General features: G+C 36.3%; 1 protein-coding gene across 1 annotated transcript in view; it reads left to right on the top strand.

Annotated features, from left to right (window-relative positions):
* Positions 1 to 24,358, top strand: part of PTPRD (protein tyrosine phosphatase receptor type D) — a gene marked incomplete at both ends in the record, with an annotated part of 301,634 nt that overhangs the window by 185,033 nt on the left and 92,243 nt on the right. Inside the window, 7 exons of the mRNA XM_082013447.1 lie at positions 1,697 to 1,814; positions 6,852 to 7,439; positions 7,864 to 7,964; positions 8,837 to 9,096; positions 13,804 to 13,894; positions 20,471 to 20,680; positions 24,018 to 24,178. Of these exons, the coding sequence (XP_081869573.1) occupies positions 1,697 to 1,814; positions 6,852 to 7,439; positions 7,864 to 7,964; positions 8,837 to 9,096; positions 13,804 to 13,894; positions 20,471 to 20,680; positions 24,018 to 24,178 (1,529 nt within the window). The remainder of the gene's footprint in view (positions 1 to 1,696; positions 1,815 to 6,851; positions 7,440 to 7,863; positions 7,965 to 8,836; positions 9,097 to 13,803; positions 13,895 to 20,470; positions 20,681 to 24,017; positions 24,179 to 24,358) is intronic.

Raw genomic sequence — 24,358 nt, 5'->3', positions numbered from 1 at the left:
TTTCAGTATTAATTTTAAGGGGTTTTTTTTGTGTGTGTGTGTAGCTGAAGGTTCAAGTCAGTTGTTCTTTCCTTTTGGTAATTTTGCATGCTACCAGAAAAGCCAAATACCTTGCAGTGTTTATACTTAAGTAACAGTGTTTGCTGTATCCAAATCACACTTTTAAATGAAAATGCTACATGCAATCTGTTACACCATGAAGTACTGTTTGTTTTAGATGAGGCTTATATCTTCATCACTATTTAAAAGGATGGCAAATTTTTATGTTTTTTTTTCCTTTTACAATTTTATTCTCTTAATATCAAGTGCAATTTCCTTATGAAAATGAGAAGTCTGTCTTACTGGTTTTGGCCTTTAGAGTCTATTCAATTCTGGGATAGTGTCTGAGGAGAGGGGTTTTGGTAGTGTTTTTTTAATGTGTTTTTATTTTATTTGAGCCATTTTGCCCACTTGTTCTGATCATTACCTTGTTATTTATGTGTTGCTAATAACTGACTGTAAATACAATGCCGAATTCTAATCACATTTATACTAAGCCTATATACCCACTATCTTGAAAAACCATTACTGTGGATAGTCTGACCCACAATTTTTATATTAACTTTTATGATTGTTGCATCTGAGAGGTGTGTGATAGCACATTTGCTATTTATTCTAGATGCATAAATAAAGCATCTCTCTGGCAGCAGTGAAATCTGATGTAAAATCCATTCAGGCATGTGAAAACGCAAAGGAGTAGTCCAGTGGTTGTAGACTGGAAGCTGATGAGTTGGGAACATTGGGCCAGTTAGTTGCCTCCAAATACTGTCCTTTTAAATTTGGATATAAAATTTATTTATAATGTGAGCATCAACACTTAAATTCCTCTGGCTGCCCTTATATCATGACATAAGTTTATTTCATTTCAGGTGGCCGGCCCTTCACCATCTTCTGTGTGTGTATACATTTGTCTGCATGCACACATGTAAAAAGATTCCCCTTGCGTTGACACTTACACTTTGATCTTGCTTTCATTCGCTTGTACTAGCTACTTGTTTTGCAGCTGCTGTCATTTGTTTGAGGGCTGTCAGATTTATTCTCGGACTAGATTTTTGATGGTTTTTAGGTAGTTCTTTTAGACCTGAAGAGTGAGTTGTTTCTGAAGTTCTTTGAGCTGTTTAGATGCACAATCCAACCGGTGACACAGGTTACAATTAAAGTGTTATGAAAGTGACAAGGCTTTCCTGTTCAGCTAAACATTCATTACTTACAAAGTGTGGATACAAATGCAACACTTCTTACTAGGCATTTTAAAACTATATCAGTGATGTCCTGTAAATGACTAAGTTAAGACAGAGTTTCTCATATCTGCATATGCATGCATTTCACTGTATTGGTAGTATTCCTGAGGCACGGTAGTTCTGCAGGCTTTATTCACTGTTCACACTGCTAAGCCTTTGGCCTTGTGCCTTAAAGTATTTGATTCATGCCATGTAGAAGTGTGCCATCTTTTATTGCTTAAGTGAGTGAAATATCTTGTGTTATGAAGTACTTCACACTGAACAGTCTGTTGGTGCTCTCAAATGCTTGCTGTCACTGCCAGTAGCACAAAAGCGTGCGCACTGTATGTAATATACAGGAGTTGTCTGAAGGATTCTGTGCTCTTCTGGAAAACTATCTATTTTTAATAAGTTGTTCTTGTTTTATTTAATCTCAGGAAATGATAATTTCTGGGCTTCAGCCTGAAACTACATACTCCTTCACTGTGACAGCCTATACAACAAAAGGTGATGGAGCACGCAGCAAGCCCAAACTCATATCTACTACTGGTGCAGGTAATACTCACATACCTGTTAATCTCTGAGTAAATCCTTTGACTTTCCTGCTAGTGTTTTTCTCCTAGTATTTGGAAGTCACCTGTTGTGTAAAAAGTGTTTACAGGATGTAGGATTTTCTGTTTCAATATTTGGCCCTTCATTTACTTAGATGAAAACAGAGACAGTGTACCCCTTTGTCCCTGTCTCAGTTCAAGATGAGGCAAACATGTAATACTTAACTTTATACTTTCCAGTAGCTCTTCCATTTGCATTGGTGTCTTCTTGGAGAGGGAAAAAATAGAAATTCAGAACTAAGAAGGATATTTGAAAAACTTGCAAAGGACTTTCTTGATCATTGTGCGAGCAGCAATGCTGCTGCCTGTCAGTAAGAACATTGAAAGAGCATATCTGTATGACAGTCACAACTTATCTCCGAAGAATGTGATCATTAAAGCAGAGAATTAGAAAATGGAAAGGAAGTCCAGCCTATGAAACCCTGAAACCCATATTGCTTCAGTGGCAATCTGAGGCATAAATTGGAGCAAAATACACCATGCCACTGTGTTCAGTCTGCATTTGATCACAGGTGGTATTAGATGGTGGGTATGTGACTGCATGACCAATTCAGCTGATTCAGTTAGCACCGATGGGATGAACTGAATTGGGTTTTTTTTCTTTTTTTTACAGATGAGGAAAAGGGTTTTTTAAAATTAAATGGTTCATCTGGCACAGCTTAACGAAATGATGCCACCACAAGCCTTAGTGTGGTGTTCACCTACACTAAGTGCCGGTGTTCACAGCCTGTAGGTGTTAATGTTCTGGGTTTCATAGAGTAGGCACTGAGGTTATTCCATTACAATCACATGGAGATCTTTGTAGCACCATTACAAGCTCTCTTAATAATAATGTATTGTTTATGCTAATATATAAATTCCCAAAGGCATATGTATTTATATTGGTTGATTCAATTTTTAAAACGATAACTGAATGTAAAGTACGTCTTGTACTAATATTAGAAACATCAGCTTCCTTGGAAAAATCTCAGTCTTGGTGGCTAGAGATATAGAGTTTAATTTTAGGTTTTAGAGTACCTTCTAATCATTACTCTTGACTGATGCTGAAACTTAGCTTTCCTACATTCTCATGGCCTGAGAAAAAAAAAGTAATATATACTTCTTGCTTGCATTTGAACTTGATTTAAGAAAAAAGACATCTGATTCATTATTCTTTTTAAAGATCAGTTCCCAATTTAAATAAACACAAGTATACAGATTATACTTTCATTAGTTTCTACGCATAAACATAGGCTATACAAACCTGCTTGCAAAACTTGAAGCTTCTGTGCATTTAGTCCTTATTGGCTACTCATGTTTCACTCTTCCAAGATGTCTGATTCTTTTACTTTAGAAAGACAAACAAATCCTATGTCCCATAAAACCCTGAGTGACTGAAGAGCAATTGAGAATCTGAGGCATGCCTGTAAATGTAATACGTATTACACTGTTCTTGCTGTTTGCTTCACCCTGTGGCCAAGTAATGTTTGTTCCTGGAGGATAACTAGTTAGCATTTTTCTCCTTCATACATTCCAGTTGTATGAACACCTCTTCACTTGCTGTCACAGCTTGCTGTGGTTGAGCTCTTCTTGTAAGAAAAATTCATATGCAGGCTTTTGAAAAAAGAGACAATAAATACAGTCAGTACTAAGAGTTTCCAGCTCACTGTCTTTCTATAAGAATACATCAGGCAGGGGAAAGAATGATGCGTTAATACCAGGGGCTTGTAGGTCTGGAATACACCTTCCTATTCTCTGAGAGTTTCCATTTGATTTTTTTTCCTAAAAAGGTGCTATTCAAATACTACAATAAAGCAAATGAAGGGTCTTACTTCCTAGTCTAATTTTTAAAGGTTTAATTCAGGTGCAGCTGTATTAGAATGAGTGAGATTATATCCCTAAGAAATATGAAAGGAGAATAAATGTCTAACCGTTTACTTGAGAAGCTTACTATTCATAAGTTATTCAGATGATAAGTAACTATTCAGCTGTGTCCAGTTAGTGGTATAAAAACATCATTTACATTTTTAGATGGGAAAGACTCACCAAATGTTAAGTGAGCCTACAGTACAGTAACTGCAATTAGTAGTGAAGTCGCTGAATGCAGTTAATATTTTCACTCCAGAGGTGTTTTTGTCTTATATTCAGTTTCCTTTCCTATTTCTTTAAAATCAGATGGAAGAAAAAATATTACTGAACATTTTCAAGTCAAAGTATTAGAAAATTCTAAATTACTTGAGGCAGGACTTACAAAATATGTGATTAACAAGACCTTGATAAAAATTAAGAATTACTAGTAGTGATATGATACAATTTTTATGGAAAATTTAATCAGACCTTTAATTTCTGGGTTACAGTAGTTGAAGAATCTCATAGAACAACACCTTGGCCATTATTTGGAATTTAGTCGCTGTGCTCTTCAAATACAGATTTCAGCTTAGAGGAGAAAATTTACATTAAGACAGTGGTTTACTGTATAGCAACTAACAGAAACAAATTACTTCTGGTGACTGGCAAAGGCAGCTTGCATGAGCTTCTGCTAGTAATGGCATGCCATTACAACTGTTTGGTGTAATGACTGTTGCAAAGGGGTGTGTGAGGGACATCTTGCTGTATAGTAATGAAGGTGGACTTCACTAGATCAGAGAATATATTTTTTCCTGGGTAATTTCACTTAATTCAGGCTCATGGCAACTTCAGGTATTATTATCAGAAGAAATTTTGAGATAGAGCTATTCCATGACACTACTGTATATAGGACTGCACAGAGTCCTGCTGTTTGTCCCACAATACTGTAATATTCACAAGTGATCGTACTAAAAGAAAATATTAATTGAAAGCTACCTGGAAATAAAAAGAGAGAGAGAAAAATATTTTCTTTCTCTATCAATAGTTGCATGTTAGCATAAAGGAAATTCACACGCTTTACAAAATCAGATATGCTCCAAAAAAAAAAGTGACTGTTGTTTTTTACTGTTCTAATCACAGGGGTTTTTATTGGATAAGTAAGATTTAGTAGTTTCCCTGTTCTGATCAAGAGCAAGTAGTAATTTATTTCTTTCTCCGTGGTTACCACAAAGGTTAAAAAGTAGTACTGCAAGGTGTGCCACAAGAAAAAAAATCAATTTATCACAAAAATAATTTAGTGACACCTTCCATCAGTCTCTCCTCTAGAAAGCTGACGGAGTTGTTATTCTATTTGTGTGGATTCTTCTTCTCTTTCATATGCTCCGTTGGTTTCAGTAATAGTTATAATATAGAGAAAAATATGGCCTGCAAGAGGCCTTCACAGCCTTTTCTTTCTTCTGTAAAGGCTCATAATAATCAATGAGGAAAAGTCAGAACTAGTCAGACATATATTCTTTACACAGCAGAAAGTGTAGGAAAAACCTTACAAAATTCCTGGGAATAATACTTGCAGGTGAACCGGACATTTAAAAGGATGGATATTTGGAAAACCTATTTAAAAACTAGCTATAATTCTTATGCAGTTAGAAGGAATGTCATGACTTATAACACATATAATAAGGAAGGAGCTTATTAAATGCAGAATTTTCTTCAACCCATGCCATTTCTCCCTCCTTATTCCTAATGCATTACGGAATGGTAGTCAGAACTTCTGACAATAAGAATCTGATTTGCCTGAGAACTGAAGATAAGTAACAAAATCCACTGAGGTGTTTAAATACAGAAACCAGATCTCACAGTGCAGCAGTTACATTCACATGGGAAGGCTTTGAATGTGGATGGAACTAATTAGGTTTCGTGGAAGGCTGTGTTATCATAGCACTCCTACTCCTAAAACTATTGTGCTGTCTTGACCTGTCAGGAATTGGTACACAATGAACACCATTTCTAAATAGTTGTGGATATGCTTTATTATAAAATAAGTCATTGTAATAGAAACAGACTCTTTTGAAATAGAAATATTAATTAAAATTAAATTAAGCATATGTATATAAATGAGCACAAAAAATTAATAAATAAAAATAAATATCTAGATTAAATTGGAAGAGTAAACGAGAGCAATTGATATCGGGACTCCAAAAATGTACACAATATCAGCTGTGTAATGGGATTTCCACCTTGATTAAGGCTAATTCAATCCTCTAGACTGAATGTCATCACCACACTTACAGTGTGAACTTCTCTGAAAGGCAAATCATCAGTTTGGACCAATAGGTCCCAGTTAAGGATTTGAGTGTATGTGGGGTTCAGGTTAAGAATTGCAATTTAGTCTTCTTCAGAAGAAATCCAATTCATGTGCACCAAGACCATGCTGGAAATTAAATCATATATGATAAGTCAGGACAGTCAATAAATTAAATTCTGGATTGTACTACCGCTCCAAGCTGAAACAGCCCATGCTGGAGGTGATCTGTGTGTGGCAAGTGGAATGATAGGGTTCTATCATACGTGGTAATAATTGTTGATGACAAGGTTGGTCTGACTTCCCTTCTAACACATTTGAACTCTCAGTGCCAAAAGTTATGTTAGACACATCTAGAAACCTGTAATTTCTCCATTATTATTACTACTTCTACTACTACTATTATTATTATTATTGTTATTATTAATTATTTTTCCATTTACAGGAATGGCAGAAATGTGCCTTGGATTAAATTAATGAATACTTATGACAAAACTCTTTTTTGCAAGCAAGGATTTGTAAGTGAGACAGAACCATTCATAAGATGTCTGTATGAAGTTTTACTTTTTGACTTGTGTTCCTAAGTCCTGTGCCTCTGAATGTTCTCTGTACTTAGAAATAAATATAAGGGAAGAAGACAACTAACAGTAAATGGCTTTACTATCATAGTTCTTTATACTGTATCACTCAATAGTGCAGGATGCAGGCATTATTTCTTCCATAAGACGCTAATTTGTGGAACTAAGAGTGAGGGAAGAGAAAATTTATCCCTATTCCTGCTAAAACCAGCCTCAAGAATTGTACATGCAATTCTGTTTGTATTTATCATCTTGAAATAACATTGTGCTACAGTTCCAGGCAAACCTCGGCTTGTGATTAGCCACACACAGATGAACACGGCTCTAATTCAGTGGCACCCTCCTGTGGACACTTTTGGCCCGCTGCAGGGTTATCGCCTGAAGTTTGGTCGCAAAGACGTGGATACATTTACAACCATGGAATTCTCAGAGAAGGAAGATCACTTCACGGCCACAGATATTCACAAAGGAGCTTCTTATGTCTTCAGGCTGTCAGCTAGAAATAAAGTGGGCTTTGGGGAGGAGATGGTTAAAGAGATTTCTGTTCCTGAAGACGTACCCAGTGGATTTCCCCAAAATCTCCACTCAGAAAGCTCTACTTCTACATCAGTTCAATTAACTTGGCAGATGCCACTCTTGGCAGAGAGGAATGGCATTATCACCAAATATACCATCTTGTACAGAGATATCAATGTTGCCTACCAGCCAGTTGAACTCCCTGTTATACCTGCTGATACCACTATGACACTTTCTGGCTTAAAACCAGATACCACATATGATGTAAAAGTACGTGCCCACACAAGCAAAGGGCCTGGTCCATATAGTCCAAGTGTCCAGTTCAGGACACTACCCGTGGATCAAGGTAGGATTTGTCTGCTTATGGCGTTGACCTTTAAAGGAGTATCAGTCTTTGGATAACAGTGTTTTGAAGCTGTAAATAAAACTGACCAGCCCATTCATAAAAATAGGTTCATCAAACACAAAAGGTAAAGTATGTAAATCTTAATATGTTTCGGATGCCTTAGAATTCAGTTGTCCCTTGCCAAGCAAGCTCTGGCTAACATCTTCACAGGTTTTTCAGGTAAGGAAAATGTATGTGTTGGGTTGTCACTGTGTAAGAGAATGAGTTAAAATGTGATATTTATATATGTGCAAACAGGTAGGAGAATTGAACCTTTGTTGCTTTTTGACCTAAATGGAAAGCTAATACTCCCAGGTAGCAGTGGAACTAGGACAAGATCGAAGCTCCAAGATGTTGTTTATATACATTGTTTCTTTTCTTCCAGCAGTGTTTGCAAAAAATTTTCATGTTAAGGCAGTAATGAAGACTTCTGTTTTGCTGTCGTGGGAAATTCCAGAAAATTACAATTCAGCCTTGCCTTTCAAAGTAAGTTACTTTCCATTTGTTCAAGAGAAAATACAGAAACTAGAGGATGCCATTCACCCAGTTAAGTAGCTTACTGAAAAATACGAAATTTTTTGGTATTGCTGTATTTACAAATGCAAACTAATCAGCAATATTGACCCAAGCTGTTAAATTCAGTCACTTGGCAATATGCCACTGTTGTGGCAGTATTTCCAAGTCAGGCTACACTGGTTATTGTGCATGGTATGAGCACCTTGCTAATTTGTAGTTTGCTCCTACTATACTTTAGGGAAAACAGTGTCAGAAAAGAATACTTTTCTTCTCTTTTTTTAGTCATTTCTGTAGTGACTGTAACTGAGTACCATTTTGGTTTTTGTCTCCTCAGATTTACAAGAACACATTTTTGCATTATAAATCTTTTACTCCAGTAACTATAGCATTAGCCAAAGACACTCAATGTGACCTGCAATCTGGCTGACATTTCTTCTGCATCATTCTTCATTGCTTGTGTCATCTCAGGCAGTGGCGAGTGAAGAGCAGTATTTTATAACCCAAATGTTGCAAAAAACTTTCTGAATAAGGAGTGTGAATGAAAAAGTCAAGGTACCTTTAACAACAAGTGCGCCATGATAAAAATGCTGGGTTCAAGCAAATCTACTGAATTTGAATAAAAGAAATTGGATTTTAGGAGTGCTTACACTGCTTTAAATTAATGTAGTTCTTTTTTTTCCCTGAAAGTGAGAAGTTTAATTGCAGTTGTGAATTCAGTACTATCTATGCCCAGTAACTTCCATTTTAAATTTATAGCTACATTCGTTCCTGAATTCAGTGTAACAGTATCAGTTGCCTTCTCTCAGTAACCAAAACCACCTTCGATTTATATATTAACTTAGATCCTTTATGATGATGGGAAGATGGTGGTGGAAGTTGATGGACGTGCTACTCAAAAGCTGATCACTAACTTGAAGCCGGAGACATCATATTCATTTGTGCTGACAAACCGAGGGAATAGTGCTGGTGGTCTTCAGCACAGAGTGACAGCAAAGACTGCACCAGATGTGCTTCGCACCAAGCCAGTCTTCATTGGAAAGACCAACTTAGATGGCATGATAACGGTGGAACTTCCAGAAGTACCTTCAAATGAGAATATAAAGTGAGTGAATGAATGACATACCATTGTCTTTATGTCCAAAAAGATGATTATTCTTACTCTTTGTAGTATCTAGAGCAGTAGTGGTGGACCAGGCCTTTATTCTTCATAACGGTACAGAGAGTACAGCACTCTGCACTAGTATTTGGACTAATGCTGGATTAGTATTTGACTATACTAAACTGGGAGGTGCTGTTGACTCTCTCGAGGGACAAGAGGCCTTGCAGAGCTATCTAGATAGATTGGAGCATTGGACAATCATCAGTGGCATGAAGTTTAACGTGAACAAATGCCTGATTATGTTGTTAAGGTGATATGCATCCAACAGAGGACAGCAAAGATGGTGAAAGGGCTGGAAGGCATGTCCTAGGAGGAACGGCTAAGGACTTCAGGCTTGTCTAGATTGGAGAAGAGGAGGTTGAGGGCTGGTCTTATTGCTCTTGACAGCTTCCTGAGGCAGGGAAGTGTAGAGGGAGGTGCTTATCTCTTCTCTGTGGTATCCACTGATAGGACACATTGGATGGTTCAAGGCTGCACCAGAGGAGTTTCAGATTTGACATTACAAATCATTTCTTTACAGAGAGGGCAGTCAAACACTGGAACAGGCTTCCTGGAGAAGTGACCAATGCCCCAAACCTGCAGGTGTTTAAGCGGCATTTGGACAATGCCCTTAATAATTTGCTTTAACTTTTGGTCAGCCCTGAAGTGGTCAGGCAGTTGGACTAGATGATCATTGTAGGTCCCTGCCAGCTGGAACTATTCTATAAATTTATCACTTAGCCAAGTATGTAAGACTGAGTAACATCTAGATGGAAATACATGGAGAAGGACTGTCTTCAGTTTGTAGATTTTTTCTCAGAATACTTTTGTGTTTCATCATGGATTTCAAATAGCAAAGAAGGATTAAGGAAGCCAGTTGTGTTTGTCTGCTTATGACAGGCTCAGTCATTCCAGAATTACATGGATTTTTAAAGAATTGTTACTGTGCTGATATTAATTCAGGTGAATTAATTCTGAAGTTTTTTATTAAAATATCAGGTCCTCTCCACTGGTCCCGGAAAGAAAACAGGAGATTTTGCTGAAAAATTTGGCAGAGAGTTTACTAGAGGTTACTTAGATTTGGGTGAAGTGGTGCTGTGGAAATTTAAAGAGCAGAAATAAAACTAAAGAGCTGACAACACACGGTCAGCAGGGATTAGAAAGGCTAGACAATAAAGATTTGCAAAGAAAACATGAACCATGGTACGATCAATAAGTGTTATTGCTCTGCTTATAGTGATTCTTGTTGGTCTATAAGGTTCCCATGTGTAATGTAAAGGAAATGGGGAGGAAAATGAGCAAGTCATTAAGTATTGTTGGGGATTCAACTTGTCCTCTCCCTGGTGGATTTTTACTGACGGCTTTGTAGAAAGCTGTTCCCCTTTTTCATTACTGACTGTGGATTTTGAGGCAGGTGAGGTCAAGAAAGAAGGGACTTTGAGACATTAAAAGGATGAAAAACTGAAAGATGTAGCCATTATCATTAGATTGAGTAAGATGTGGTCAGTAACAAATGCAGCTAAGGAAGACTGAAGATGGAATGAGTCAAAAAAGATTTATGAGGCAGAGCATTCACAAAGAGAAAAAAGTGCAGGGTAGCTGGTCAAACAATAGCAGAAGATAGCAGGGGAAAAAGACTGCTTCTTTTTCTGTAGTGGAAAAAAATGAAAGAGGCTAAGTAACATTAGGAAAGGTACATTAAACCTACGGGGTCCAACTGCCAATTTTGCAGACAATGTATCTCCTCCTTCTATATCTATTTCCTAAGAAGATGTGATTGGGCTTGAGATAGAAAAACAAAACGAAACAAAACAAAATCAACTTGACCCTTGGAAGCAAGCATAACAAAGCAACTACATGCTGAACAGAAAAAGCTTCCCTGATGCTTGCTAGAATAAATAAGATTTTGCAGCTCTGGTCTGTGTATGGGAAGAACAATTTTGTGTAACAGTTGTGTTGACTTTTTACAGTTGCTGTTCCTCTATGGGTACATTATATGCTCATGATCATCTCTATCTTCCTATGAAGTACTGAGAATCTTTCAATAAGACTAACTACACAGAAGGTGAAACACTTAATGGCTTGCCTTAATGAATTATAAGTAAATACTAATGGGATTGTGAGTAGCATTGCAAGAATCTTTGTAATTTACTAAAGATGGTAGAAGTAATTTTCATTATTTCAATGCTTGATGGTGATATAGCATAGCAATTGGAACAGAGTTCACCTCATGCTAGGTAAAAGGGATCTCTTTTGCTGGTGTCATCTCAAGTGAGCAATTTCTGCCTTTTCTTGTAGTATTTCACACTAATCCAAAGCAATTTTTATGTGTAAAGGACAGTCCATATTTCTCTGAATCTCTTCAATCTTTGCAAAGTCTTAGGTAAAAACAAAGTTTAATGGAAGACTTTGGCCTTTGTAACAGTAGTTCAAGCAATATCCAAGCAAGCCCTCCATTTCTCACCCTTCCCCCCCCCCAAAAAAAACCCCAAAAACCTCAAAGCAAATAAACAAATAATAAAGCAAATAAATAATAAAGCACGTTTTTAAACAGATGCTGCATTTTCTGGAGTTAGCTAGTAATAACAGAACTTTGTTGACCTTTACAATTTGCAGCACTATATATTCATGGGAACAGTTTCATTTTTCTGCTTGCTCTTGATTTTCTTGTTCTGTTCCTGTACTTGTGCTTTCATCTTTAAAATACTCTGTATGTGTTGAAAACCTTGGTGGGTGATCAATATTATGAGTGGGAGGCATATATGAAGAAAGTGTGAAGGAGTGTGAAAGTAACATTTACATGCTGGATTGAACAAAAAGTATGAAAACTCCATTAGATTAAAAAATTTAAAAAAGAAGAAAAAAGGTAAGTAAGAGACTGCTGTGCAGTTCATCCAGCATATGTATCTTCAATGTCTGAAAGACATATACAGGCCAGGTCTCAATTGCTTTTTGTCTTTATTCTTAGGCATTTCTGTTAAAGAAAATGTATGTAGGTTGCAGTTATTGTACACATGAATAAATCAGCATTCACTAGGATTTGTTATTCCTACAACCAAATAATTTTTAAAATACATACTCAGGTTTAAAATCTGGATTCAACCGTCCTTGCTAGTTTTGAATAAGAACATCAGTGTGAAAGGTGATTTATCATATTATTAATATAAGAATGCATGCTGCAGATTTTATTTAAATACTGGAATAAAGCAAGTGAGCAGCAGTTAAAAATTTGTGGCCAACATTTCTTGTTTCCAGTACCTATTGTTGAAGTTCAGCATTTCCACAGAGAAATTTCTCAAATTTCTTAACACAAGAATTAATAAATATGTGTATTTACTACAGTAGTTTAAAATCCTGGGGTTTGTTACCTTTCTTTCATGAGAAGGAGCTTTAATTAAGAAGAAAGCAATAAAATAGTCCAATGGCATACAGTGATATGGAAGAAAGATAGTATATAGTGTCAGTTTAGACTGAGATATTTTTGGTCAATTGTAAGGTAAGTCCTTTTCTGTAGACTCTCTTTCATTAATTACTTTAGGTTTTGCAACTGCATTGCGTGAGTGAAATGAATAGTCAGTGCTGCAGAAGGTTCAATAGGCTGTAAAAAAATGGCAGACTGGAAGAGAAGAAGATGGTCCATGAGACACTAAAATTATCTTCCATAATGGAGGGCCAGAGACACCTAGTTAATAAGTTCTGTTGGTACTAGAAACAAAGAAGAGCAGCTTCTTTCCCTCTCCTCTGAGATAGAAAGTGCTTGACTTTTTGACAAGTGTGTTTATCAAGAAGATGTATGTTATACCATCCTGGATGTCCTGCTCTTGTGATTCTGTTGCTTCTTTCCTCACACTAATGTGAAATTTATGGATCCACTTGACATGTATCCAGGCTTTGTGAAGGAAACATGGAAAGTGCCATATCTCTATTACACTAGAAAGTATAATTTACTAGTCTCCATGGGGGCAAGGAGGAAGATATTTTCAGGAAAATGTGTCTGAGGAAAACTGTTATATGTAATTTGCAAATCCTAGTTGTAAAGAGAGCATACATCAAGCTCTCTTGTCTATGACTGTGAACAGAATACTTAAGTAGATAAAGCTGATGTTGACTGATACTCAAAAGCAGAGAGTGTGTGGGTGGAGTGTATACTATGTCTTCTTTATTTTCTGTTTATAATAGTATTGGCATCAACGAACACATTATGTTAACCTACTATTCTGATTATACATGAAAATGGGGAAGATGGGGAGATAATTGAGATTTAAATATATGGTAATATGTTTCAATTTAGGGGTTTGGGTTTTCTTCCCAGTGTGATGGTGGCAGGGCACAAATATCCCTTGGCTCTTGTATTTCAAATGAAATAATAAACTGCAGTTAAACATGTAGGCATTTTAGAACATTGTAATTAAAGTTTCTTATACATATTTATATGTTTCCGTGAAAAGGCAGGTAATTAGTGCCATTTGTTTGTCACATGTTTTACACTGGATGTGGTTTCAAGAGTGTGAAGCTTTACAGCTATGTTTGGAAGGCTGCAGTGGCATAACAATGTGCAAAAGTTTGCTCTCAGCATACCACTGTTCTCTTAAGTTCCTTTAACAGACACCTGCTCTGTCAGTTTATTTCTTTTCCTTTAACTTCACTTTTGTCCAACTGTTTCCTTTCCAGAGGTTATTACATAGTTATTGTGCCTTTGAAGAGGTCTCGTGGAAAGTTTATCAAACCATGGGAGAGTCCAGATGAAATGGAACTAGATGAGGTACTGTATGTTTTTGTTGTCATCTTCTCCTTTATTAAAGAAACAATCTTCTTAGCAGTATGTGATTAACTCACCAGTTTGATTGTCAGGATATTATATATTTCTATCTGAATTAGCCTGTGGGTACTGAAACAAAGTTCAGATAACTTAAATTAGAAGACAATGAAGACATTAAGTTTCAATACAGCACACAAACTGTCTGATCTTTGTTGGCATTAATATTTTATTCTTTTCCTATTGTAAAGCATAATGCAGAAGTTCAGGAGGTGAAATGAGTTGTCAGCAAAAGCTTAATCACCAATGTTATGAACTCTAATAAAGGTCTGGTTCATTAGTGGAGTGTTTACTAAGTCTATAACAAATGCTAAATTGCGATTTCCACCGCAATTTAACATTTGACCTTCTTGTGGTGTTTTTACCTGATTCTCACATACTGTAATGCTTCTGGCTAGAAAACTTTTACAGTAGCCTCCAGTCTGCTGACAGTTCATAGTCAGGAATAGATGAAGTAGGAAAGAGCAACATTGTGTCATCATTCAACACTATAAATGACATTAACCCAAAGGGTGGAAGTACTTTCATTTTAGGAATAAGCCCAGTAATACTAGAAATAAATTCATTATGTTATTGATATAATACTAATTCCAGAAAATATAGTGTCAATATTCAGTCCTGTCTTCAGTTTTACTGAAGGACAATATAGCTCATGCAAACTTGTCTGTCTTATTTCAGTCTCTAAATTTGCAATAATACTAATATTTATCATTGTAAAGCTCTTTTGAGAGCCTCGTCTGAAAGCCCTGTACAAAAGACAGATGGAGGTGTTATTATTGTTGTTGTATCTGGCTAGGATTTTAGATCTCATTCAGATGCTACAGTAATTTGTACATGTAGTATCTCAGCAATTCAAAGACCAGAGATCAAAGTCAGTTTCTTTACTCCTGATTTAGCGATCTTTTGACTGGATCCTGTCTATTTTTCTGTTTTCGTTTGGTGGATTCGAGAGTTTTATGTTGCAGAGATGCTTCACTATACGCTTCCCCATAACAGAACCAGTGGGAAGGAATGATCATCTGCGAGCAATCACAAGGCTTTTTTTCCCTCCTCACATTGAAAAAATGGATATCAATTTCAATGTTTACACCAAAATGTAAGGAAAATAAAGATATTCACCAAACACTGCTGTAGAAAGCTTTCAGAATATAAACAGAGGTCTTTCAGTTTTTAGTTTGTTTTCTGGTCAGAAAATGCAAGAAAGAATATGTACAGCAGCAGGAGAATCCTTAATCAGAAGATGGAAAACAACTGTTCAAAGGAAAGCATAGTTTTTGTTACTGCTGACTGGCTGATTGAAGCCTGTGTTTCCTCTTGACCGGTTTCATTTATGTGATCATCTCATTTGATTCAATTGCAACAATGACTTGCTTTGATCTATTAACTTCTTTCCTTTAAAAGCACTTGGATTGTAAACGCCATCAGCTCATGATCATAGTCCTAGTTGACATCAAACACAGTTAAACAGTAGAACTCTGACAGCAAGATCCATACAGTAATGGAAAACTGATTTAATATTACCACCTATTTTTAACATCCAAAGACTGTAGTAACATTCAGTAGTATTAACAGATTAAAGGATAGGTGCCAGATGACATTGAACTTTTTGGCAATTAAATTCTACAGGTCCTGCTGATTCCTATAACAAAGGGTCATTTTAATCATCCTGCAAGTTGCGGTGCATTAATCTGTATAACAGATTGATAAAGAGCATTTATTAATTCAGAAATATCTAGGTCAGGATGGGTTGTTTCCCACTTCTACTGATATAATTGAGACCACATTGTAGAATTAATGGTGGAAGAAATAAGACATGCATTGACTGGAAAATGAAAATTATTTCTGTTAAAGAACTAAAACCCTTGATCTATCTTTTACAATTGCCACCAATACATAGTTTAAGTACTGAGCAGGGAAAAAATCAAAAGCAGACAGCACCTGTATTTCATGCTAACTCATCCAGTTTCTATTGCTTAAAAGACTGTTTTACTTCCAGCTTTAGAAAATATATGCATATTGCTATTAGGTGTATTATTCCTAACAAACATGTGAGAGCAGTGGTACAATAAATACATTTGGAAAAAAAACCCTCAAAGCTAACCATGCTACTCTCTGAGCAAATAGTTCCTGATGGTCAAATGAAGACACTTGTACATACCTTTTTTAGTACAATCTCAGATATCTGGCTAGTATCATAAAGCGCTGGGCAATAGATTTTACAAAGAAGTATGTTCCAAATACTTTACTTAGATTGTCAGGGAAAAAAAATTATTTGCTGAAAACAGTGCTCTGCAGTGTTAACTCTGGTACATAATGGACCAGTCCAAAAGACTCTCCAGCCTATTGTAGTTACCTAATCTTCCTGGTTCCTTGCATCTCAGTTCTGAAAAAAATGAAGAGAGATGCAGAATCTTAAAAGAGCAGATAACAGACTAGATACTGTGTACCTGAAAATACTAGTTTTTAGAGATACAGTCCTTTTTTATTCACTCAAATTTTCATTTTATTTTAAATATCATGAGTTCTAGTGACTTTAAATACATATGTCATGCAAATAAATGAAACACTAACAAAATATTATGACTTGCAGTAAGTATTACTTAGGAGGATTAGTTTAGATTTGTAAGCAATAAAACCTAAATAAAAGCCTACATATTAAGTCTTAAATCAATCTAGTAATTTTATTTAAATCCTGGTATAAAGTACAACAGGAGATATATGTACAAGTAATGATATTTGGCAACAACCCAATTTATATATGAAACATGGATGAGGCCAGAGGTTCACCTGAGATCTATTCAGTTGCGTGTAATCAGTCACAGATACATTTTTTGTCTACACACAAATACACCAAAGTTTAGCAGGCTTTAGGTGATGAATAACATCCTTTGATAAAGTTGAACATGTTTTGTTTGACTCCGGCTAATTAACTTTTGGCATTCATAGCCTAAACTCAGTTTCTGATCACTTCACCCACCGTAATACTTCAGCATCACTATCTGTTAAATGTATGCATTTTATGGTACTAATTCAAATGCAAGACATAATTAAGATCAAACATTTTTCTTCCCCTTTCAGTCTCAATCTAATTTTGATTGCAGTACTCTTGCAGTATTTTGACATTATGAGTTATTTAAAATCTAAATTGTAAATATGGTCTAACCTGGAAACATACGATAAAGACTTTATTTGATGGAGCCACACAAATAACTTTAAATTCCAATGGAAACTGTATCCATAAATGATAGTATCAGTTATCTTCAGAAATGGCTCAAGCCATGTACCTCTCCTCCTACTGCTCCTGACTTACAGTTAGTATGCATATTAAATTGTCATTACCTGAGTATCTACCTTTGTGTATCCTTCAGACTTCAGGATAGTCAGTACTCAGCCTTCTGCATAGCTGTTCTTACCTTTATAAAAGATGGCTTTATATTGGTACAAAATTTTCAGAGTGCTTCCCTGAGCAGATCTTATAAGGGCTGAAGGAACCTGGAAAAACTTTGATTAGTCTCTGCCTCATGCTCTGTCCTCAGTAGCTCTACCCAGGGCATAGGAAGCTACCAACAGATGTGAGAGTCACCTTCGATAAAGCAACTAAATAATAGAAATCTTCTTAGAATAGTCATAGAATTATTTGGGTTGGAAGGGACCTTTAAAGGTCGTCTAGTCCAACCCCCCTGCAATGAGCAGGGGTGTCTTCAACCAGGTCAGGCTGCTCAGAGCCCCGTGCAACCTGACCTGGAATGTTTCCAGGGATGGGGCATTTACCACCTCTCTGGGCAACCTGCGCGAGTGTTTTGCTGCCCTCATTGTAAAAAATTTCTTCCTTTAATATTACAGTTCTCTACTGCCCCATTTTTATACTACACAAATTTACTCTAGTTGCTCATTAAACTGTCTAGAAGGAATGAAAGAGAAATATGGACTGATTTCTAGTCTCAAATTATGGGCAGTTTTTTGCTCAGGGGATCCATTGCAATGTACCAGCTTTTGTGTTGGAGTATGGAAATTGATAGAGTTAAATAAATGTAAAATCTCTGTAACGGACAACAGACTCAGTCTTAGAGATGGAAAGCAGTGAAAGCGTAGATCTTCAAAGGGGTAACATCCAAACACCCTCAATGCTAAGGAAGTTTGAATCCAAGTGGTACAAGTTGCTTCCATGTCTATCTGTAGCCTGTGTTTGAAATATGTACTTCAGTGATAAGAGGTATTAATGTAATCAGTATTCAAAGCTTCTGTCTCAGTAGCAGAGTGAATAGTACATTGTTTTATGTGCATCAGAATTGTTAATTGTGTAATTGCAAAATACAAGATCCCATGTGGGGAAGGCGAGAAGATGTGCTAGCTAAGCTGAGGCCTAACGCTGGAGAGTGTAAGGCAAGAGAGAGCTTCCCTGACTAAACATGTTCTTTAAAATGAAAATGTATAGTGAAGATTAAATTTTAATTTCTTTTTTTATTGATCTCTGTCTACCTCTGGAGAATTGTATTTCCCCCCAACAAAGAAGTTTGTGCCAATCTATCGTATTAGCACTGTTTGTGTGCTGAAAAGTCTAAAACAACTGTGTGACCTGGGAAAAGTTTGTGATTGCAGTCTGAGTCTACGGGATGTTGAATAAGTTTCATAAGTGAAAAATGAGCGGAACTGTAAAGAGGCCTTAGAAGTCATCACTTACCACTCAGGAAAAGTTCAGGCTCCTTGTAATCCAATCAGATTAATATTTGCTGAATGCCAGTATATCTGAAGTCATAAAATATATTGAATAAGCATTTGCCTGATTTAATAAGGAATTTATCAATGGATTATACCAGCTGAGCTTAAGTTCCTTCATTAGTTAATACATGTTTTACAAGTTTGAGCCTCACATCTAGTCTTGCCATAAATGTGCTGATGTAAATTTTATCTTTATTCTTCAGAAGTAATATTATATGAAACAAGGAAAAGTTTTATTTTGAAAGTCAGATTAGGCAGTTAAAATCCAAAGTGTGGGGTGTGTATGATAGAGTGGTAGATAATTTTTTGTAGTCTAGCAGTAGAAAAGTTGTCTTAGGATTCATAGGTCCTCTTATTGATTCCTATCACCAATCTTTTGTATACTGTTGTACAAACCACCAAGAACGCAACTTTTGGTGCTTTTGAACAAATAAAATGGCAATCAATTTCAGGTTTGGGATGGAAGGTATGCTTACAAATCACTCCTTTAAACTCTTCTGCACTCCATTTATTGTTGCTGAAGTACATTGAAAAGTACTCTTCTCCCTGAGATGTTCAGGAATTTAGTATTGCCGGAGTGCTTGGTAGTCCTTATGTTAGGGAGGAAAAAAAAAAAAAGCTATCCATAGCTACTTAGTATTGAGTTGTTTTTTTTCGGAGTTACCAGAAAAAAGTCAAAAATAGTTAAAATAAGCTGATTTTCAAAAATTGGGATTTTTTTTCAATTTCTAATTTTATTCCTGTTTTTTATATAATTACATCATAAGACTTACTCAGTTTTGTCATATCAAACAAGAGAAAAGAAAGTACCTTGCATAATCATAGAAGGGAGAAAGTACTATTATGCATTAGGGAAGTGATTGTCCCTTTGAACACAGCACTGGTGAGGCCACATGCTGAATACTGTGTTCAGTTTTGGGCCCCTCACTACAAGAAAGACACTGAGATGCTGGACCATGTCCAGAAAAGGACAACGAAGCTGGTGAAGGATCAAGAGAATAAGTCCTGTGAGGAATGGCTGAGGGAATGGGGGTTGTATAGCCTTGAGGAAAGGAAGCTGCTCTCTACAACTACCTGAAAGGAGATTTTAGTGAGATGGGCTTTGGTCTCTTCTCTCAGGTAACAATGATAGAACAAGAGGAAACGGCCTCAAGTTGTGCCAGGGGAGGTTTAGATTGCATATTAGGAAAAATTTCTTCACCAAAAGGGTTGTCAAGCATTGGAACAGGCTGTCCAGGGAAGTGGTGGAGTCACCATCGCTGGAGGTATTTAAAAGAGACGTAGACATGGTGCTTAGGGATATAGCTTAGTGGTGGACTTGGTAGTGCTAGGTTAACAGTTGGACTTCATGATCTTAAGAGTCTTTTCCAACACAAATGATTCTATAAATCTGACTTCATATATATACACACATATATATGATGTGTAATATGATTCATGTATATATATGTCCTCATGGCATATATATTGCTTTATTAGCTTTATTTTTTCCCCCAGAGACAGCAATATCAGACACTGAAAATTCCTCTAATTGTTTTATGTTTGCTGTTTAGGCAGTGCAATTGCTATCTAGTATCTTACCTTAACAAGGATGACAAGAAATTGGAAGATTTTGCAAGAACTGATTTAGTGATATTGGTATGCCCCATGAAATGTAGATAAATTGTATTTTTGTAGTTCTGGTCATGCATTAAGTTTTCTCATTACATTGTCAATAAGTTACATTAAAATTGTTTACAGTTATCTTTCTGTCCTTGCTTTCTCTCTCTCTGCCTTTCTCTTTTCCCCCACTTTATTCTAAAGCTGCTAAAGGAGATAGCTAGGAAACGCAGAAGCATTCGTCTTGGGAGGGAAGTTGAATTAAAGCCATATATTGCAGCTCACTTTGAAGTTCTTCCTACGGAGTTCACTTTGGGGGATAAGAAGCATTATGGTGGCTTTGAGAATAAGCAACTGCAGAGTGGTCAAGAATATGTCTTCTTTGTGTTGGCTGTAATGGAGCACTCAGAATCTGTAAGTTAGTTAATATTTTTCAATCCCTAAATTACCTTTCTACAGTCACGAAAAGAGTTTTTCAATGCTTATTCCACTTCCCAAAAGCTATTTTTTTTATTATATATGTCAGAGCATCTCTAAAGCAAGTGTTTCGTTGCTTAGTTCCAATTAATTCCTTGAACTTTTCTATTTTGCTTGCTGATTTTTGTTAATTCTGTGTATAACTGAGACCTAAGGATTACCTTTTATTGGCTGTGTTGCGATCCTTCACAAATTACATGCTCTGCTATTTGAGATCATTGACACAGGTTCTGAGGCATGAACTTCACAGCTGCATCTTTCTTGGTGTATTTATAAAAGAGTTCCTCTCTTGCCTTAATATAACCATTGAATATTGGTGTTGGATACACAGGATTCTTGGAAATATCCATTGAATCAGAGGCATGCACAGCTAGCCTTTTTAGTTACAGTTGTTACCTTAGCAGCTTTATCAGTGAATAGTTAGAAAGTTAGAAAATAATTCAACAATAAGGAAAATTCTGAGGTGAGCTAAATAAGAACTGTCATTTCTCTGTATGTCATTCATCTTGTAGTTTTGTCCCTTTATGCTTGAGTTAATCTACTGCATGTAAGATAGCTAAAAAAAAGACAGAAATAGGCCTGTTGAAGGAAGTTGCAATACACGTTAACATTTTAACATACAGTATGTAATATGGTATCTTTCTAATTGGTACCTAAACCTGACAGGTACATTTGCTGGCTCAACCACTTGAAACTATTACACCAATAATGTGAATTCTAGTCAAATGCTTCCAGTGTGTAACCTTACAATTTTTTTCTTGATGTCAACAGAATTTGCCTACTGAAACACAATGAGGAAGAAGTTTCAATTTGAATACTTTTGGATACATAGCTTCATTTGAAAATATAATAAGAGCCTCCTGGAAGCTCTAACATAAACCAAAAGTTCCCCTTTCACTTTCTGACAGTGGCTGCGTAGACAGAGAATTCTGAAGGTGCTGCATCAGAACGGTTCAAACTGGACAAAGCAGTCAACTTTTGGCTATAAAGTTAGATGGCCAAAAACATGTATCAGAAATTACCTGCACTAAAAATTATCTTTGCAATACAAAGGACCATTTCCTGTTTATTTTTCTATATTAATTAGGGCATTGATCCTTTCATATAACCCTAAGGTTATTACTCTGTTGAGAGAAATCAGGATGAAAAAGCAGGAATAAGTAGGGTTGTAAATTTACAGCTGAAAAGGCTGGTATGGCAAATATATCCAGGGGCCTACTGTTGAAGTTTCCAAAAGTCATTACTAAACTTAAAATATTGACAGTATTTGGTTTAGCATGCCATCTGAAATATCTATGTGATTAAGTAGCATGAGGTAGTCACAGAGAGTGAAGAATTTGTTAAGAGTGAGTGAGCTTCAACTCCCAGTGCTCCAGCATATCTGCTGGTTTTCTTCTAGGAATATAGATCCTACTGGTGTATGAGTTGTAACTTGCAAGGGATGTTTTTCACAATGTTAGAATACTTTTTACATAAAGTTTCTCCATCAGAATTTCTCTGTTGATTGGGACAATAGAGAACTTGCTTTACAAGAGGGCATGGGGAGGACTGAATTTTTTTAACTTAGTAAAATGGAAGCTGAGAGAGCTTATGATTACAGTCTATAAATATGTTAAGCATGTTGTGAAGAGGAAGAAAAAAAACAATAGATTAATCTGACAGAATAATAAATGAGTTTAAATTAATCATTATACAAATAGGTTGAAAATTAAAAGCAAAGTTATACTTATTGGAGAACAAGTAGTAAGGGCTCATACTGGTAATCCCTCAGTATCCCTCTGTATCTCTTTCCAGGAATTTTTGATGCCTGCTCCAAAGGAAGAGGCTAAAGAGTTTCTTACTGTACGAATGGGTTTTTTCTATCTTTTGAGAATACTGAAGCTAGGGAAAAAAAAATCAGTCAACTCAGGTGTTGCAGGAATGGAACATGGACACTCCCCAGTTTATAAACAGCAATCACAGACTTCTAAAATGTTTAGTGACAGGTTTAGTAAAAAAACATAACATAAGTGGACATCATTGGCATGGGTACTAGCTCAGTACCAGGTAGTATAAGTGCCTCAGCTTTGCCAGCCCTAATTCTCTCTCTAAATTTAAACCCAGACACTGTTGTAGCCCAGAGCCCAAAACAAGGCCAAATGAAGTATAAAAATCCCATGTCTCCTTCGATAACACTTGTCCTGGCATAGAGTATCTTCCAGAATACAGCACAAACATAGTAAATGAAAAATAATCTCTTCTTCTGGATGTCTTTCTATCTTAGCTGGCATTCCTGATGTACTGCTGAAACAAGTTTTTAAGTCCTTTGCAGGAGCTGTAGTTCAAATCCTAGTTTAGTGCTGGTGGAGATGCGCCGGCAAAGACAAAAAATAAGTACAAACCATTCTCCACTTCTGACTTTGCTGTAGCTCAGAGTTGCTCACATGATCCAATTTTAGAAGGCTGGCTCCTCAGCCTCTCCTGTCTGTAATTTTAACTCCACACTCAGCCATAGATCAGACATCTCAGGTCGGACCAGAATAAAAAAAAGTTATTATTTCTTATCACGGGTCTTATCCCAGGCCAGCTGGCTTTACACCATGCAGTAAGGCAAAGATTTTCAACAGCCTCTGTTGGTTCATAATTCTAGTTCCAACCGTAAGAAAGACTTCGGGTATTTTCTATGATTCTACTTAGCTTCCCTTCATATTCTGCAGTGGCTTCCTCTGTTTTTCAGTCTTAAATTCAAGGTGTCTCCATCTTCTGTAAGAACAATCTGCTTCTCAGGATGTTTCTGACTGATCAAAATACACTCTACTATTGCCATAAAACTCTTTTCTAGGAACCTTCTATATTCAGTCCTCTCTATTTTTACCAACGGTAGTCTCATTCTTTCAGAAGTATCCTTTCATATCTTGCAGGAAGAAATAGTGTTAAGCCAATATGAAACTAAGACAAAACCCAAAAATTAGTAACTGGTGGATTATATTCCTCAGTTTCCTACTACTTTATTTCCTCATTCTCTGCTTAAGTTGCAAAGCATTCTGTGAAGGTCTGTGTTACCTCATTTGCCTGCAGATTGCTGCTAATACGTGGAGCACGAAATAAAGATAGTAATAACAGCACACCGTTCAGTTCGCAAGTTTATACACTGATTGACTTAAAGAAAAATAGCATTTTTGCATTGCTATGTTCATTGCATCATTGTCATGCATATATTTATTTTAGATCTAGGATAGTTAATATTTTAAATGCACTCTTTTATCATTAAGTAAGATTTATTTTATTTGTATAGACCATGTATGCAACCAGCCCATATTCTGATCCTGTTGTGTCAATGGATCTTGATCCCCAACCAATTACAGATGAGGAAGAAGGCTTGATTTGGGTTGTTGGTCCAGTTCTTGCAGTGGTGTTTATCATCTGTATTGTTATTGCTATACTTCTTTATAAAAGGTAAGTTTTCCTTTTAGTTTTCTTACCGGGTGTGTAACTTACTGATATATTGGCCATTTTATAATACTGTTCCACACTATATTTTTTGTACTAGAGTATTAATTGTCATTGCTTTGGGATATTTCTGTATTTATTAATGGTTTGCAGAACACTGCAGGAATTTTAGTAGATGACTGAAAG

The sequence above is a fragment of the Phaethon aethereus genome, assembly GCF_964289735.1.
Source record: "Phaethon aethereus genome assembly, chromosome: Z".
In the NCBI taxonomy this organism is placed as follows: Eukaryota; Metazoa; Chordata; class Aves; order Phaethontiformes; family Phaethontidae; genus Phaethon; species Phaethon aethereus.
Note: the sequence above shows the minus strand (reverse complement) of the source record. Positions and strands in the feature narration are given on the sequence as shown.